The 16,416-nt window shown below is 41.0% G+C and overlaps 9 protein-coding genes across 9 annotated transcripts; 4 read left to right on the top strand and 5 right to left on the bottom strand.

Moving 5' to 3' along the window:
- Positions 1–11: 11 nt before the first annotated feature.
- On the top strand, positions 12–644 carry DI49_0415 (uncharacterized protein; the record flags this gene model as incomplete). The annotated part of the gene is made up of 1 exon (XM_018363654.1): positions 12–644. The coding sequence occupies one exon, from the start codon at positions 12–14 to the stop codon at positions 642–644; it is 633 nt and encodes a 210-aa protein (XP_018223783.1).
- Positions 645–726: 82 nt separating this feature from the next.
- RTN1 (Rtn1p) lies at positions 727–1,608 on the top strand (the record flags this gene model as incomplete). The annotated part of the gene is made up of 1 exon (XM_018363653.1): positions 727–1,608. The coding sequence occupies one exon, from the start codon at positions 727–729 to the stop codon at positions 1,606–1,608; it is 882 nt and encodes a 293-aa protein (XP_018223782.1).
- A 376-nt stretch (positions 1,609–1,984) lies between these two features.
- On the bottom strand, positions 1,985–3,631 carry HEM1 (5-aminolevulinate synthase; the record flags this gene model as incomplete). Its single annotated transcript, XM_018363652.1, has 1 exon — positions 1,985–3,631. One exon carries the CDS (start codon positions 3,629–3,631, stop codon positions 1,985–1,987), a length of 1,647 nt encoding a protein of 548 aa, XP_018223781.1.
- Positions 3,632–4,151: 520 nt separating this feature from the next.
- On the top strand, positions 4,152–4,775 carry COX20 (Cox20p; the record flags this gene model as incomplete). The annotated part of the gene is made up of 1 exon (XM_018363651.1): positions 4,152–4,775. One exon carries the CDS (start codon positions 4,152–4,154, stop codon positions 4,773–4,775), a length of 624 nt encoding a protein of 207 aa, XP_018223780.1.
- Positions 4,776–4,920: 145 nt separating this feature from the next.
- Positions 4,921–6,327, bottom strand: IVY1 (Ivy1p; the record flags this gene model as incomplete). Its single annotated transcript, XM_018363650.1, has 1 exon — positions 4,921–6,327. The coding sequence occupies one exon, from the start codon at positions 6,325–6,327 to the stop codon at positions 4,921–4,923; it is 1,407 nt and encodes a 468-aa protein (XP_018223779.1).
- A 960-nt stretch (positions 6,328–7,287) lies between these two features.
- PCF11 (Pcf11p) lies at positions 7,288–9,141 on the top strand (the record flags this gene model as incomplete). The annotated part of the gene is made up of 1 exon (XM_018363649.1): positions 7,288–9,141. One exon carries the CDS (start codon positions 7,288–7,290, stop codon positions 9,139–9,141), a length of 1,854 nt encoding a protein of 617 aa, XP_018223778.1.
- Positions 9,142–9,458: 317 nt separating this feature from the next.
- SIR4 (chromatin-silencing protein SIR4) lies at positions 9,459–13,682 on the bottom strand (the record flags this gene model as incomplete). Its single annotated transcript, XM_018363648.1, has 1 exon — positions 9,459–13,682. The coding sequence occupies one exon, from the start codon at positions 13,680–13,682 to the stop codon at positions 9,459–9,461; it is 4,224 nt and encodes a 1,407-aa protein (XP_018223777.1).
- A 417-nt stretch (positions 13,683–14,099) lies between these two features.
- ADK1 (adenylate kinase ADK1) lies at positions 14,100–14,768 on the bottom strand (the record flags this gene model as incomplete). The annotated part of the gene is made up of 1 exon (XM_018363647.1): positions 14,100–14,768. One exon carries the CDS (start codon positions 14,766–14,768, stop codon positions 14,100–14,102), a length of 669 nt encoding a protein of 222 aa, XP_018223776.1.
- A 569-nt stretch (positions 14,769–15,337) lies between these two features.
- HTA1 (histone H2A) lies at positions 15,338–15,736 on the bottom strand (the record flags this gene model as incomplete). Its single annotated transcript, XM_018363646.1, has 1 exon — positions 15,338–15,736. One exon carries the CDS (start codon positions 15,734–15,736, stop codon positions 15,338–15,340), a length of 399 nt encoding a protein of 132 aa, XP_018223775.1.
- Positions 15,737–16,416: the final 680 nt, after the last annotated feature.

Below are 16,416 nucleotides of genomic sequence, written 5' to 3'. Positions count from 1 at the left end.
ATTGTAAAGTGATGAAGATATTCGATCTATTGCAAGAAAAAGGCATAACTATTCTTCGGACATCCGAAGATACACTGGCACATTCCCAAACACACACGCATATATATACATACACATATACATATACATGTCTGCGTCTGCGGGCGTATTCGAGCGTGTGTCTACCAGCGTATGTTGGTGCTATGTTGCGTGTGGTTAAGACTCATCGATTGCAACTTCCAGTCATCTCGAGCGAAATTCCGGGGGAAAATCGGCAAGGCGAGTTTTTTTTTTTTTTTTTTTTTCATTTCGCGCCGAACCAATCACTCAGGACGGCAAGACGCGCGTCACTCCACACGGGCGTGTTTTACGGTTTCTGCGGTAATTCCGCACGAACGAGCAGTGAAAGAGGCCACGAGAAAATTTTTCACTGCGCGAGCCAGCGCAGCAGCGGTTTTCAGCATCAGAGAGCAGGTTTGGCAGTTCTTTTCGGTCTTTGGAGCATTTGGGTCCTGGCTTGTGTTGCCGTCTGTTTCCTATTTAAAGTTGGGCTGTGCCCCTTTCCAGTGGGCGTCTCCCCCCTTTGTGGGCCGTTTCTCTTGTTTGGCAATTCGACCTTGGTTTCTTCGATGTTTTTCAACAATTCCTTTTTCTTGATCTCTTAACTATCAGCTCCCAAGCCAGATATTTGATTATTCTTTCCAGCCCCCAGCACGTGTATATATATATATAATCATACACGCTAATATGTCTGCTCCCGTTCAACATACTCCCGTTCAACAACAACAACAAAGCTGTAATTGCGATTTGCTATTATGGAGGAACCCTATTCAAACCGGTAAATACTTTGGTGGGTCCTTATTAGCCTTGTTAATTTTGAAAAAAGTTAACTTGATCACTTTCTTTTTGAAGGTTGCTTACACCGTACTATTCACAACAGGTTCCATTGAATTCGTATCCAAACTCTTTTTGGGCCAAGGTCTGATCACTAAGTATGGTCCTAAGGAATGTCCAAACGTCGCTGGCTTCATCAAGCCTCGCATCGATGAAGCCTTGAAGCAATTGCCAGTTTTCCAAGCCCACATAAGAAAAACCGTGTTCGCTCAGGTTCCTAAGCACACTTTCAAATCCGCTGTTGCCCTATTCCTCCTACACAAGTTCTTCTCATGGTTTTCCATCTGGACCATTATGTTCGTCGGCGACATCTTCGTTTTCACTTTGCCAGTTATCTACCACTCTTATAAACATGAAATCGACGCCACCGTCGCTCAAGGTGTAGAGATCTCCAAGCAAAAGACCCAGGAATTCTCCCAATTGGCCTGTGAAAAATCAAAGCCATATTTGGACAAGGTCGAATCTAAATTGGGCCCTATCTCCAAGTTGGTCAAAAACAAGACTGCTACTGTTTCCTCAACTACTGGTCCTGAAACCGCCACCACTGTCAACTTGGCCGCTGAAGTTCCATTAGAACCTGAGTCTAAAGCCTATACATCTTCCGCTCAAGTCATGCCAGAAGTCCCAGAACACGAGCCTTCTACTACCAGAGAATTCAACGTCGATGAATTGTCTAATGAATTGAAGAAAAGTACAAAGAACTTGCAAGATGAATTGGAAAAAAACAACGCTTAAGCGCTAAGTTTTTTCACACTTAAAGAAAAATACTTTTTAGCTACTTTTCTTTATTTATTTACTACATATTATATTGTCCTGGTATATACATATACATCCTCTCTTCTTACATATTTTCGAGAAAATTCAAATAAAAAAAAAAATATTTTTTTTCTTCCTTTCTGTTCCTTTTTTTACCTTGAAAATTGATTATACTTCTACTATACAGTGGAGAGCGCTTGCCGTGTTTGTTGAATAAATAAAATATAAAAAAAATAAGATATCATACATAAATAAAAAAAAAAAAAGAAAAAAAAAATTGAGGAATTTTTTTTTTTTTACTGATTAATAAATCCCATGTTCTCTTCTATCTCATCCCATGCAAATATTAATTGGCTCAATGTTGAATACCACTGGACACCTCGAGTTGTTTGATAATTGGGTCTCTTACATTAGGGTTCAAGTCGTCATTAGTCAAAGATAATTGCTTCGATGTCCATAAGTTGGGTTCTTCCACGAATCCGGCTTCGCCAACACCCAACAGACCGCCTTGGTTTTCCCAGTCTCTGACACGTGGCAATTGTAGTTCATTGAACACGTCGTCTACGGCGCTAATTAGAATATCAGATAGGTCGTTCGTGTGGCCTGGCGTTGGGGTAATTCTCAATCTTTCCGTACCACGGGCGACGGTAGGGAAGTTGATGGCTTGTACGTAAATTTGGTGCTTGTTGATTAAGATATCAGAAGCTTGCTTTGCTAAATCGGCATTACCAATCAACACTGGGACAATGTGGGAAGGATTTGGAATCACAGGGATGCCCAGGTCATGGAAGGCCTTCTTTACGTACATGGTGTGCCTTTGTTGGGCGGTTCTTAGATCTATATGGCAACGTTGGTACCTGATAGCGGCTGTAGCACCAGCCATGACAGAAGGTGGCAAAGTGGTGGTGAAAATAAAACCAGGTGCAAATGATCTGAACCAATCGATTAGTTTTCTAGAGGCAGCTACATAGCCACCCACACTACCAAATGACTTACCCAAGGTACCGGTGATCATGTCGACACGGTCCATCACGGTTTTTGCACCGCCTTTGTCGTTGGTCTTTGGGGTAGCAATACCGCTTGCGCGGTGACTTTCAAAATCACAATGCTCAGCAACACCTGCACCATGAGGACCATATAGGCCGACGGCGTGAACTTCATCCAAAAAGGTTAGAGCACCGTATTTATCAGCCAAATCACAAATTTTTTCTACGTCGGCAACTGAACCGGCCATAGAGTACACGGATTCGAATGCAATTAGTTTCGGAGTGGACTTAGGATACGACTGTAGCAACCTCTCCAATTCGTTCAAGTCGTTGTGTTTGAAAATATGTTTCTTAACATTGGCATGCTTGATACCGACGATCATGGAGGCATGGTTTAGTTCATCGGAAAAAATCACCAGGTCCTTCATCTTTTGGCCCAATAAGGACAAGACGGCGTCGTTGGCCACGTAACAGGACGAGAAGGCCAAAGCACCTTCCTTCTTGTGCAAAGTAGCCAATTCCGCCTCCAAGTTCAAAGTGGGGATGTTGTGACCAGCAATGTTTCTTGTACCACCAGCACCACAACCGTACTTGTCGATGGTTTTATGCATGGCGTCCAACACTTCTGGGTGCTTAGACAACGCCAGGTAATCGTTAGAACACCAAACGGTGACCTTGTCGGCTTCAGTCTGACGGTGAGCTAAAGGAAACTCCTTGGCCAGACGATTAATGTTGTTAAAATATCTGTATGACTTGTCTAGTCTTTTCTTCTGCAGTTCAGAATCAATCATGCCTTCGTAATCGAAGCCCGAGTCCTGGGTGGAGTGGTTAGCGGCGGCAGCAGCGGCAGCTGCTGCGTTCGTAGATGAAGCTGAGGCAGTGGCAGTAGCGGCGCCAGCACCGGTGGTGGTGGCATAACCGTTTTTCGCATATGGTGCGGCTGTGGGAGACAGCCTACTGAGAGCGGAAACCGTGGCAGAAGAGTTGCCGAACCTCGCGAAGATGGAACGTTGCATACTAAAAAGTCCAAGTGGTGCTGTTATTATTGAGGATTGCAACAAGCTCTATTTATTTTTTCTTCCAACCAAACTTATATGGAAATCAAAAGAAGGAAAAAAAGAAAAGAGCAGGAAAAAAAAAGAAAAGTGAGCTGAGGAAGAAGAGCGTGTGGAGAGAAGAACCGTTGAGAGACAACAGAGCAGGGTGCAAACCGAGTAGAGTACCAGCAGACGAGATGGGCGGTGTGGTACGGTGTAGAAGATGTGGTTCCAGCAGCGCACCACCGGGACAGAACAATGGACAAGGCAAGATGAAAAATCTCCGTTCCTGCTCTTACTTGATATATTAACAATGACCAAAAAAACGCCGGCGGGCGCAGACCAATGAGCGACGAAAACGGCTTTTCAGTGCACCAGGGTAATCCGGGGCAGGCAAGGTCCGCTATAGCACCGTCGAGGGGGACCGCTATATCAGCTCCCAGTACATTGCAGCACACTCTAGAGCTTATCACAGCAACAGCTCGACAGATACATAAAGATGCGTTGGTGGCCATGGTCAAATCAGACACAGCATGAGCAGCAGCAGCAGCAGCAGCAGCAGCAAGACAGACCGGAAGGAGAACCCGTACTGACGAACTACTCGCGGGGCCAGAAGATTCTACTGGAGGATACTCCGCCCAAGTTCACCAATGACCTATCCAACTCCCAGTTGGCCAAGAAACAAGAACGGGCCACGTTAAAGGAGGCCTGGGACTCAGTCAGGTGGGGCGACTTCTCTTTAGAGAGGCTGACGTCGATCCCGTGCTTTAGAGATGCGGGCATGCTCGGGTTTTCCAGTATGTTTTTGATGGGGTCTGTCATATTCATATATCATAAAAGCCCCACAAAAGCCACGAACTGGGCCATGAGCTCTCTGATACTGGGATCAATTGTCGGGTGGGAGCAGTGTAGGTTGAAGAGACAAAAAAGCTTCCAGATTGCCCAGTTGGCAAAGGAAACCGTGGCGAAAAAGGAAAGACCAATGATGCATAACGTGGTGCATGACCCAGCTTTGCCAGAACAATGGGAGGTTGCCAAGAATGAAAAGCAGGCCCAGTTCCAGCAAAGCAACCAGCGCCTATCGCAGGGCTCTTCTGATAAGAAATGGTATAAATTCTGGTGAAAAAACATCAAATGAAAAAAAACAGAACTTTAGCCACCATCATATGTATATACGGAATGTCTTCCCGGAGGGTAAAAAAATCTTTCAACTGTTCACTTTTTTTCCATCTCTATATATCAAACAAACAAACAAAATTACAATATTTTTATATATTACTTGACTGGTCTTCCATCGCGTCGCTATTGCTATCGCTGCCGTTGCCGTCATTGTCCCTTTCAATAGACAACTGTCTCAACGTATCCGCCGTTTCCGCCGTTTCCGCTGTTTCCTCGTTTGAGTTTCTTGTAGGCGGCAACGAAAACGAGTTCTCCGCCCCCATCAGATTGTCCACATCCTCATCATCGTCTTCGTCGCCATTTTCGCCGCCTTCGTTGTTGCTGCTTCGTACCTCCTCCACATTTGTATTGGAGTAGGAATGGTGCGGCGTAGATGCCGTCGAGGAGCTCTTGGACTTTGGTGAAAATGTTTTTGACGTGGAAGGTCGACTAGTTCCTTCTAGTAGTTCATTGAGCACCACATCGCCCCCGCTTGTATCCTCATTGTCGTCCATACACTCTTCCCCGTCTCCCGTCTCTTCATCTCCGTCCGCGGTCCCGTAGGGTCCCTTGGTCTTCTTGCTGAAAGGGTCGTCCGCATCATATAATAAGTCATCCAGTCCACCGCCAGACCAGCCCTTCCTAGCAATATTCTCAGAAATCTCCACTTGCGCCCTGGACACTGTGGCGACTTTGTTTAGTACTTTATTGCAGGTATTTTCCACGAGCTCGTATGAGTCCATGTAAAAATCATGTTTTAGCGTCTCTAGTTGGTCTAATCGTGCTTGTAAACTGGAGAGGCTCTCTCGGTACGATATCAAGTTCCTTATTTTCCTTTTCGAAATATCGAAATTGTGTCTTTCTTGCAATTTCAACTTCAAGCTTTGTTCTTTACTTTGGACCTTGAATTTATTCTCCATTATCTTTGTCTGTAACTTAAATTCATCGATGTCGTCAATTAAGTTGTCTCCCAGTAATTCATTGAAATACTTTGACATTATGAGCTGATGATTGGACAAGAGGTAGAACAACCCGCTGGCACTTAGCAGCTTCTCTGCTGTTTCGTCGTTGCAGCCTTTCAATTTGGCGATGTTTTCCAAAGAAAGGGCAATCTCCGCCCCATTGTGAGATGTTTTCAACAACGAGTCCGAATAAGCATTCGAATTCCTAAACAAAGTCGACAGCGCTTCTTGAGTATCCTTGACATCTCTTTTTGTAATTAGAGTTTGCAGGTCGTTGATCGTACTTGTACCAGAAGTTATACTGGATGCCCGGCGGGCCTTGGAATATACTTTGGATGTACGCAAATGGTGCATGTCGTCCAGATGATCATTATCGTCGGAGCCAGCATTACTCGCCACGGGCTTTTTGCTGTTTACGATCGAATAAAACTCCGACAAGTGAGGAGCATACCTGTCAGGAGACACGTCGTAATGGTTACCGTCATCCCGCTCGACTCTCAGCCTGTGCTCACTCGAAGGAGATCCGTGTACTTGTTCATTATTATCACTAGGCATGTCCGTTTTTTTTCCTGTCCTTACCTCAAATACCGTTGTACCCAGTCCTTTATCCCTGACAAAACTTAATTATACTTGTGTTTGCAGTATTTCGTTCTCTGTGTTGGTGTGTTTTTCTACAACTTGGCTTATGGCCTAGATTTCTATTTCACCCTTTTCTTCTACCATTTCGCCGTTTTTTTTCTTGCCCGCATTGCATTACCTTCTTCTCTTCAACAAAAGGGCATCTTCAATAAGGATGGATGGATACTCTTAATACGAGAACAAACCAGGCAAAAATGAAACTGGCTCATGGTTGTGCACAAATTTGAACCTGCTTCGACTACATTAAGATAAGAAGCCTGCCTGCATGAGGCATGTTCAGTGCGCATGACTGGCGGCACGGAGATTCTTCGCCCACACTCAACAAATGCATGCACCTGCATATTATCGCTCATAGAATCACGAGCGAAAGAGAGCAGTCCCTGGTTTCTTCTTGCGGCAGGGACGCTTTACTGTACGCAGAGACCGTACTTATCAAATTTTTCTTGATGCAATTTCATACACACATACACGGACTTGCCAGCATAATCCCACTTTCTCGAGACAAACACTAGTGTAACCATCAAAGCAGATCCTGTGAGCCTCGACATCCCATACGGCGCCAGATTTGGCACCCTCTGCTCTTTAACGGTATTATCCCAGTCTCTATAGCCCTTATTCTTTCGTACGAGGTTGTTAAGGGTTGACTGTGCTGGAACAGCCGTGCCCTAATGTCTATTTTAGACGTTACCCGATGCGAAATTTCGAAAAATCAATGGGACGATGATGGGGAAGTGGTATTTACCACTATTGAGGATTCGTAGTTTAGATTTCTCTTTTCATACATGAACAAGAGTAACACTCGGGAGGCCTAGGAACACTTATTTCACTCTGTGCTTAGGATAGTAGTTTCATTGATAAGAGTCTTTTTTTACTATTATGGATCACGACACTGAAGTCATAATCAAGGATTTCAATAGTATTCTTGAAGAGCTAACTTTCAATTCGAGACCGATCATTACCACTCTTACGAAGTTAGCGGAAGAAAATATATCATGTGCCCAATATTTTGTTGATTGTATAGAGAATAGGATCGAAAAATGTATGCCTAAACAGAAACTATACGCCTTTTACGCCTTAGATTCCATTTGTAAAAACGTTGGTAGTCCATACACAATCTACTTCAGTAGAAATTTGTTTAATCTATACAGAAAAACATATCTCTTGGTGGATAACACTACAAGAACGAAGCTCATCAACATGTTCAAGCTTTGGCTAAACCCAAACGACACCGGCATGCCCCTGTTTGAGGGCTCTGCTCTAGAGAAGATTGAACAATTTCTAATAAAGGCCAGCGCTTTGCACCAAAAAAATTTACAAGCAATGTTACCAACCCCCACTGTTCCTCTTCTACTAAGAGATATCGACAAGTTAACATCTTTGACCAGCGACAGATTAAAGAACCAGCCAAACGATGAAAAACTGAAAATGAAACTTTTGGTCTTATCTCAATTGAAGCAAGAACTGAAAAGAGAGAAGCTAACTCTCAATGCGTTAAAGCAGGTTCAAATGCAACTGAGACAGGTTTTTTCGCAAGACCAACAAGTATTACAAGAAAGAATGAGGTATCACGAATTTCAGCAGCAACAGCAACAGCAACAGCAACAATATCACGAAACTAAGGAAACCCAAGGAACCTCTCCTCAAAATTCCAATGCGGCTATCCCACTATTTGGTAACAACCCTGATATAATGAACCATCAGGGCACTTTATCTTCATCTCTCTTTGGAAATATTTCCGGTGTTGAATCTTTTCAAGACATCGAGAAAAAAAAAAACCTAAGTAAAATCAAAAACCTTTATGAATCTTTGCAATCTGAGGGGTTAATATATACTCCACCAAAGGAATCCATTGTAACGCTTTATACAAAGCTAAACGGCCATTCAAGCTATTCTTTGGACTCCAGGGAAAAACAATTAATGAAAAACCTACCAAAGATACCGCTACTAAATGACATTCTCTCTGACTGTAAAGCCTATTTCGCCACAGTCAACGTTGATATCTTGAATAACCCAACCTTACAACTATCTGAACAAACCTTACTTCAAGAAAACCCAATCGTTCAAAATAGTCTCATTCATTTATTGTACAGATCGAAACCAAATAAATGTAGTGTGTGTGGTAAGAGATTCGGTAATTCAGAAACTGAAAAACAACTACAAAACGAGCATTTGGACTGGCATTTCAGAATAAATACAAGAATTAAAGGTTCTCAAAATACAGCAAACACAGGTATAAGCAACTCAAACTCAAATACCACTACTACAAGGAAAAATATACAATCAAGAAACTGGTATTTGAGCGATTCTCAATGGGTAGCTTTCAAAGATGAAGAAATCACCTCTACACAGCATAAAGTTGACTACACTGATCCCAATATTATGGAAAACAGTAATAACATCGATAATTCAAATAGCTACGCTAATGAAATTAATGAAAAGTCTGCAAAGGACACTTTAGGAAATCGTAAAGATAATGAAGTAAAAATAAAGGAAAAATATGTTGTCGTACCAGAAACTTCACAGGATATGGTTTTCAAGTGTCCGATTTGTAAAGAAACTGTCACCGGTGTTTATGATGAGGAATCGGGTGAATGGATCTGGAAAAATACGATTGAGGTTGATGATAAATATTTTCATTCTACTTGCTATCATGAAACCTCCGAAAGTTTAAATAAATTTGATGAAGGCTCAGTTGATTTAGACGATCTAAAAAAATTAATCACTAAATAAGAAATGACCTACGTATGCACATATATGTAAAAAGAATATTACTATTATCAAATTCTGTGCTTTTGAAATTGATTACATATATATATATATATATATATATTTTTTTCATTTGTTTATGTTTCTGTCCTTATTTTTATATATATTTTTACATACATAGCCAAAACCTTATTAAATATTACAAGTAGGCAAAAAAGCCTTGGAAATGAACTGTTCGTCATAAAAAAGAAAACGAAAATGATGAATTCGTTTCTTTAAATCATTAGCAATAACTTGCTTAACGTGAGGAGCTTCGTATAACGAAAGAAGTTTGGACAGCCTCATCCTCTCCTTTTTTTAAAAACTCTTAGCATTAACTTTTGAATCCTAGCATCTTTCTCAGAAATCTGACTTTTGGCATCCTGGAGAGATTTTTTTGTAAAGTTGAGGTCTCCTCTAAGTGACGTTATTTTGATTTCATCTCTCATAATTACACTTGACAAAGACTGGATGATTTCATTTGCTGCGACCAGCTGTTTTTCCTTTTCGTCCAAAATTAACTCTGTTCTCGACAAAAGGTTATCAACAAAGGAAAGGCCGTCGTCATCCATATGTTCTCCTTCCAATTTTTCGATATCATTGTCTTGGTTTTTGGTTTCATATTCTGTTTTTTGAGTTGATGTGTATATATTTGCTGGTTGTGAGCAGATTACTGACTGTGTTTTCAAAACATCAACACTGCTAAAAATGTCTGTTGTGTTCTTATCCGTGATAATTTCGGATTGAGTATCTGGTTGATCTTCAGCAGTTGCAACATTTTTGTCAAGATTAGCATAGCCAGAAGATACCGCATTCAAGTGGGATAGGGGTATGTTTTGCGGCTCGACCTCACCATTTTCAACGACCTTTTTTCTTTCCTCGTTTTTGCCGTCGATCTGCTCTTTTTCTGGTAGCCTCTCCTTATTGGCTATCTTTTGCTGCTGCCTTACAGGCTTTGAAGCTGCTGGCGGTGGTGCAGCTACATGTTTAATCGATGACAGTTCCTTTGTCGGTTGTGATTTTTTATCGTTTGGTTTAAGTTTGGCATCTATTATTTGCTGCGGTACGACTTCTTGTGGTTTGACCAATGCCAGTTTGGAAATAGGCTTCTGTGGCATATGTATATGAATTCCCATGTTGACAACGAATCTTAGAGTTTTCTTGTATGACCAAAACCTGGTTTTTTTCGTCCCAGGCTTGTTTTGTGTATCATTATAAAAAGATCTGACTCTAGAATCTATTGGAAAATCCTCTATCTCGCCTTTCAATATAACGATGTCGCTCTCAGTTAAAACCTTGGAAATTTTTGAACCAAACTTCCTAACAAATATCTCTTTGAGCCTTTCCATGTTTTCGTTAATTGTCTGTCTCTCACTCTTGGGAGTTTTTGAAGGAAATTCATCCACAAGTGAGACCGAAATGAGTTTCAGATTTGCTAACCACTCTTGTCTCCAAAAATCTTTCGATAGGTTCTCTTTGTTATTCTTGGCTTTACTGTGACTAATATCGTGGTGGGTAGTCACGCCAGTCTCTTTGGTGATCGTGCCATTTTTGTTTATAGGTGCGTTTATTATTTCAAAGCCTAATGGAGATGATATGGTTGGTGTTTGAAAAGTTTTTGTCGGAGTAAGACTCTGTTCTGAATTTTTTCCTTCTGTTCTGGTATTTTTGTTGACCGAATCTTCCCTTTTAACAACATCAGATTCTTCTAATGTTGAAGCCTCATATAATGGTAAGTACTGTAATCTATCTCTCTTGTGAACTTGTTGATAGAAAAATGCGTTTGACGTTTCATAGTTTTCAACAGAGCAGATGTTATTAGTCACACTTGTCAATGGATTATTGCTTAGGTGGCTGTGCCTTGGAATACCTTGCTCGATAAGGATACACATTGTTTTCTTATCGTATTTTGTATTATCATCTAGACTTCGAAGTATGTTTTTGGTTAATTCACGTTCAGATCTTCGCCACTCTAATTCAGGGTCAGACCATGTTTGATTTTGGTTCTTTCCAGTGCTTGTATCGATATCTTTTACTACTTTGATTTCGTCTGATTCGCGAGAACTTAAGCTCTCCAAATCGCTTGAACTATCATTCTCTGAATACCTCTTGTCGGGGTCAGATATGTAAATAAGCTCCATTTTTGCAGGGTGAGATATTCCCGTATCCGTTCTTCCGCGATTGAACTTCTCTTCCATAATTTGCTTATCCTTTGCCAAATCTAGTAAAGAACTTTTAATAGATTGAGCAACGGCTTCGCCAGCTCCAGTGGGTTGGGATAAAGAGGTTTGAGGATCATTCGTATACTCAGGCTTACTTCCGTTAACTGGTTGGGATAGTGGCATATCATCAGATTTGTTTCCCAGCGATTCCGTGGTAACAGCAACTTCCGGAGCACTAGGCTTTTGCCCTAACATATGTAAAGCATTTCCAATCGGAGATTTATTTTTACTATGAAGGGAAGTCTTGAATACGTTTGAAAACAAATTCAATAACGAACGACTTTCGACAGCCTCAGGGACACCTTCTTCGTCTAGGACACTACTCCACTTCTTCTTTGCTGGTTCTTTATTATTATGTGCCGGAGGTGGGCTTTTTGAATTATCCCGCTTCTTGATGGCTACTGAAGATTTGGCAGAAGTATATTCGGCCTGAGAAGGATCTCGTACATTTTTTTGTAAGTTGTCTCTCTGTATAATTGTTTGTGTAGAACGGAGAGCGTCGCTTTGAGGTGAGCTAACCAAAATATCTTGTTTGCCAGTATCAATTACATTTATTATTTCTTTTGTGTTCGAGGCATCTTTGATAGCTAACTGGGTTTCTGGATGCACGGAGGGGTTCGCTGTACCTTTTGGTGTATTTGAGAATGATTCCTTATTAAGTTTGTTCTTTTTCGAGGGATTCAGCAGATCCTCCACCCGAGCTCTTTTTGATGAATTGAAGCTTGAAATTTCAATTGTTGAATTTGTTTGAAAAGCCTTCTGAAGAGGATCTGTTTCGATCTTTTGGGAGCTCTGAAATACAGTTTTTCCACTATTTATTGGTCCTTTGTGCGTTATTTGCCTGATCGTTTCGACTGCTTCGTTAATACTAGCTTTATTCATATATGCTTCGGTGATTTTGGTTTCGGGGCGTTTAATTTTAACTTCTTTAGTTTTGTCATTCCCGTTGGTTTCGGAACCGTTTATATCATTTTTATTTTCTGCAATTTCAGGTCCAGCACTAAATGGTGCTTTGGCATTATTTCCACTTCTATCGCTTTCACTTTTACTGGGAGAGGCGGTATAGTCAGAGACCTCATCCTCGGTTGACACATCTTGGTTGTCCTTTAGTCCAAGAGGTTTTTCAGGTGGTTTTTTAGATGAATGCGGTGACTTTAAAATCTCCATCCGCCTTAGATCGGCATCCTCTTTCATTTCTCGTGCGGAAAATACAAACTCAGCCAACGAAGGTACTGTTATTATCTCAGTGGTTGATACCGATTTATCTTCGCCAGTGTTGAATTTTTTCAAAGATGGATAAGATATCTTTGGCGTTTGATTACGCGTTGAGTCTGATGTGTCGAATTTGGGTGGAGGAGCATTAGGTGTGTCACCAGTTTCGGGTTTCTTAAAATTCGTTTTCAAATGTTTAGTGGCGGACTCTCTATTACTTTTCTCAGTTCCGGAAGCATCTTGAAGTGTGATATTTGGTTTTGTACTTGCAGAATTCTTTGGCTCCTTGTTTCCCAATATTCGAAATGTATCACTGTCATCAACATTTGGTGCTGGTAAAACAACGGAAAGAGGCGCCTTTTGAATTAAGTTTACAGTCTCATTCCCCCCTTCCAGTTTATCAGACTCAATAGTCTTATTTTCTTTATAGGATGCCGGTGTTGCGCTTGCGATCGTGGTTTTCTCCTTAAGTGATTTCTCAAAAACACATGGCATATTTATCATATTTTTGCTCAGAACCCCATCAGAATGGTCACGTATCTGTCCTTTATTTAATAAACTTTTGACTCCTGATAAGAATGAGTTATTGTTTCGGGTTTTTGATATCGGTATTATAGTATGTTCAGGTTTAGTGTTTAAGTTTGGAGTTTGTTGTATCGCATGTGGGAGTAAAGGCGCTTGGTCAATAGTTGCTTGTGTCTTAGCACTTGCGGTTGTGCTATTGTTTGATTCAATTCTCCCCAATGACGTCTTGGATCGAAGAAGGAAGAGTAATTTGCTATTGCTTACTTTCCCTAGACTTGAGTGAGAAGAAGAGTTGTTTGCATCCTTTCTCAATGGTGAAGATTTTGTTTCTTGATGCATTTTACGTGGGGTTGTCTTTGCTTCTTTCGACAAAGTGCGTGTCTTATGAGTTGGAGTTGACGGCCTTGAATGGCTTTTGCCTTTAGCAAACGTAAATAATGGTATTCTAGGTGTTTTGGTTTCGTTTAATTTTTCACTAATTTTAGCGTTTTTATCCGTTGGTGTCTTTGAATCATTAGTAATCTTCGGTGTGCTCAACCTATTGGGCGTTTTCTTACCATCAGACATAGGTTATTGTCTCTATCAAAAATAATACGAGATGAGAATGGGATATTTTTCGTTGTTCTTTTCTTGTAAATTAAATATTTAATTATAAATGCTGGGTGAAAACAGAAAAATAGAGGGCACCTGCTTGGGGATGTCTTTAAAAACTCATTTATTATATTGGATCTTTTGTTTAGGTGATGCGCTCTGTGTTCATGTGTTTGATTATATGTATTCAAATTCGTTGATAATGACAATAATAGCCGGTCGGTTATTCGGCTATATTGTACGTATATTAGAGTATTAAAAAACGATCACGAACGCATACGTTTATATTTCATTTGTAATATTACGGATATACATTCCTATACATGGGTTTATTTAATTTTCGTTACACTTTAAAAACAGAGAGGATATCAAGAAAGAAAAAGGGAAGGATTATTAGTTCTTACCCAGGCTCTTCAAGATTTCGGCCCAAACGGTGGCAGGAGGTTGAGAGGCGTCAACACCAGCCCAGATACCAGACTTCTTGTAGAAACCGACAATTGGTTCGGTTTGAGCGTGGTAAGCATCCAATCTCTTTTTCAAAGCGTCAGCATTGTCATCGGATCTTTGGACTAGAGCTTCACCAGTGATATCGTCCTTCATGTCTTCCTTTGGTGGGTTGAAGAGTTTGTGGTAAGATCTACCGGAACCTGGATGGACCAATCTACCGGTGATTCTAGCAACCAATAATTCATCATCGACTTTTAATTCGACGGCTTTTTCCAAAGGAGTACCTTGCTCTTTCAACATTTGGTCCAACTTTTCGGCTTGAGGAATGGTTCTTGGGAAACCGTCCAAAATGAAACCGTTTTTACAAGCTGGATTGTTGGTTAATTCATCCTTGATCATGTTGACCATGATGTCGTCGGAGACCAAAGCACCTTGGTCCATGATCTTCTTTGCTTCCAAACCTAATTGAGTACCCTTTGCGATCTGGGATCTCAACATGTCACCGGTAGCCAAATGGGCGGCGTGGAAACGTTCTTGCAGGTTTGGAGCTTGAGTACCTTTACCGGCACCTGGTGGGCCGATCAAGACCATTCTAATGGATTCTGAGCTAGACATTGTTGCTGTTGTTGTAAGGATACCTGTTTCGAAAAAAAAGCTTGTCGTTTTTTATCGAAGCTGTCATTTACAATGAATTGGGTAATTCCTTCCAGAAATCCATGCTTATATTTATATACATATGTAATAAAACTAGACAGAGTGAAAAAATCAAAAAAAAAATTGGGCGAATAAGGGCAGAAACCGATGGACCGCTGCGGACGGTTCTGCGTGACAGAATCGCGCAGTCTTCAGTTTTTTCCTTTGGACGTGAAAAGTTCGTCACACAATCAAAGAAAATAGACAGCACAGATTGTTGTTGTTATTCAATTACCGATCAAATTGAATAATACCGTTTTTTAAGTGCTTGCGATAACAAAAGGAAAGGAGCAAAATGAAAAATAAACCAGAAAAAAAATAAAGATTATATCATGCATGACATATGTTACCGTTAATTATATACCCAATAAATTATATATAGAACAAAAAATAGAAAGGAAAAACAGAAAGGCCTAGTAGACACTTAATATAGTTACAAATGGAGAAGCAGTGTTGTTCTTTCCGTCTTCTTTAAAATACCAGAACCGATCTTATAATTCTTGAGAAGCCTTGGTAGCCTTGGCAGACTTCTTTGGCAACAAGTTTTGGTGAATGTTTGGCAAGACACCACCTTGAGCAATAGTAACGTTACCCAACAATTTGTTCAATTCGTCGTCATTTCTGATGGCCAATTGTAAATGTCTTGGGATGATTCTGGTCTTTTTGTTATCTCTAGCGGCATTACCAGCCAATTCTAAGATTTCAGCGGCCAAATATTCTAGGACGGCAGTCAAGTAGACTGGAGCACCGGAACCAATTCTTTGAGCGTAGTTACCTCTTCTTAGTAATCTATGCACTCTACCGACTGGGAATGTTAAACCAGCCTTAGCAGATCTAGATTGAGAAGCCTTAGCAGCTGAACCAGCTTTACCACCTTTACCACCGGACATTGTGTATTTTGTATTTATGAAATTTGTTTGTTTTAGGTTTGTTTATTTGTTTAGAAATAATCAAATCTGTATGCTGTTTTTGTATCACAACAGAACATAAGAAAGAAGCGAGAATAGAAAGAGAATCTGACAGACCAAGAAAGTTATCACAGAATTAAGCACCTTATTTATATATTTTTTTATAAACAAGACTTGGTCCTAGCTTCTGGTTCAATCACTAGTTTCGTGACCAGGGAGGGGGGCAGCAAACTGGTCTGGAATCAACAAAGTGGGCAATAACAACAAACAGCATGAGAAAGCACGCACCCCTACGCGAGTTTCTATTACAACGGTGGATTATCCATGCTGCTGTCTTTCTGAGCCACCAAAACAAGTCATGCCAACGGCTTCGCACAGCGGGGCGAAAAACTTGGAACAGCGCTAATGAGTTACTTGTGAGCTCGGCGAGTTTGAATTTCAAGAAAACGCGGTCGGGTCGTTAACTATGGTCAGACGCTCTCCATCGCCCGAAAGGGAAGGCTGTTCCTCCTTTTTCGCGTGGTGCACCCTTTTGCCCGCGAAAAAACGGGAACGGTAGGTTTAAATCAAGACGAGCTGGCCTACATAGTGGCAATTACTACCTTGGTTGGTTATCTTTGTTATGTTCTAGTAAAGAAGGGGCATTACATTTTCTTGATGTA

The sequence above is a fragment of the Saccharomyces eubayanus genome, chromosome II (assembly GCF_001298625.1).
Source record: "Saccharomyces eubayanus strain FM1318 chromosome II, whole genome shotgun sequence".
Classification (NCBI taxonomy): Eukaryota; Fungi; Ascomycota; class Saccharomycetes; order Saccharomycetales; family Saccharomycetaceae; genus Saccharomyces; species Saccharomyces eubayanus.
This window is presented reverse-complemented; position numbering and strand designations above follow the sequence as displayed.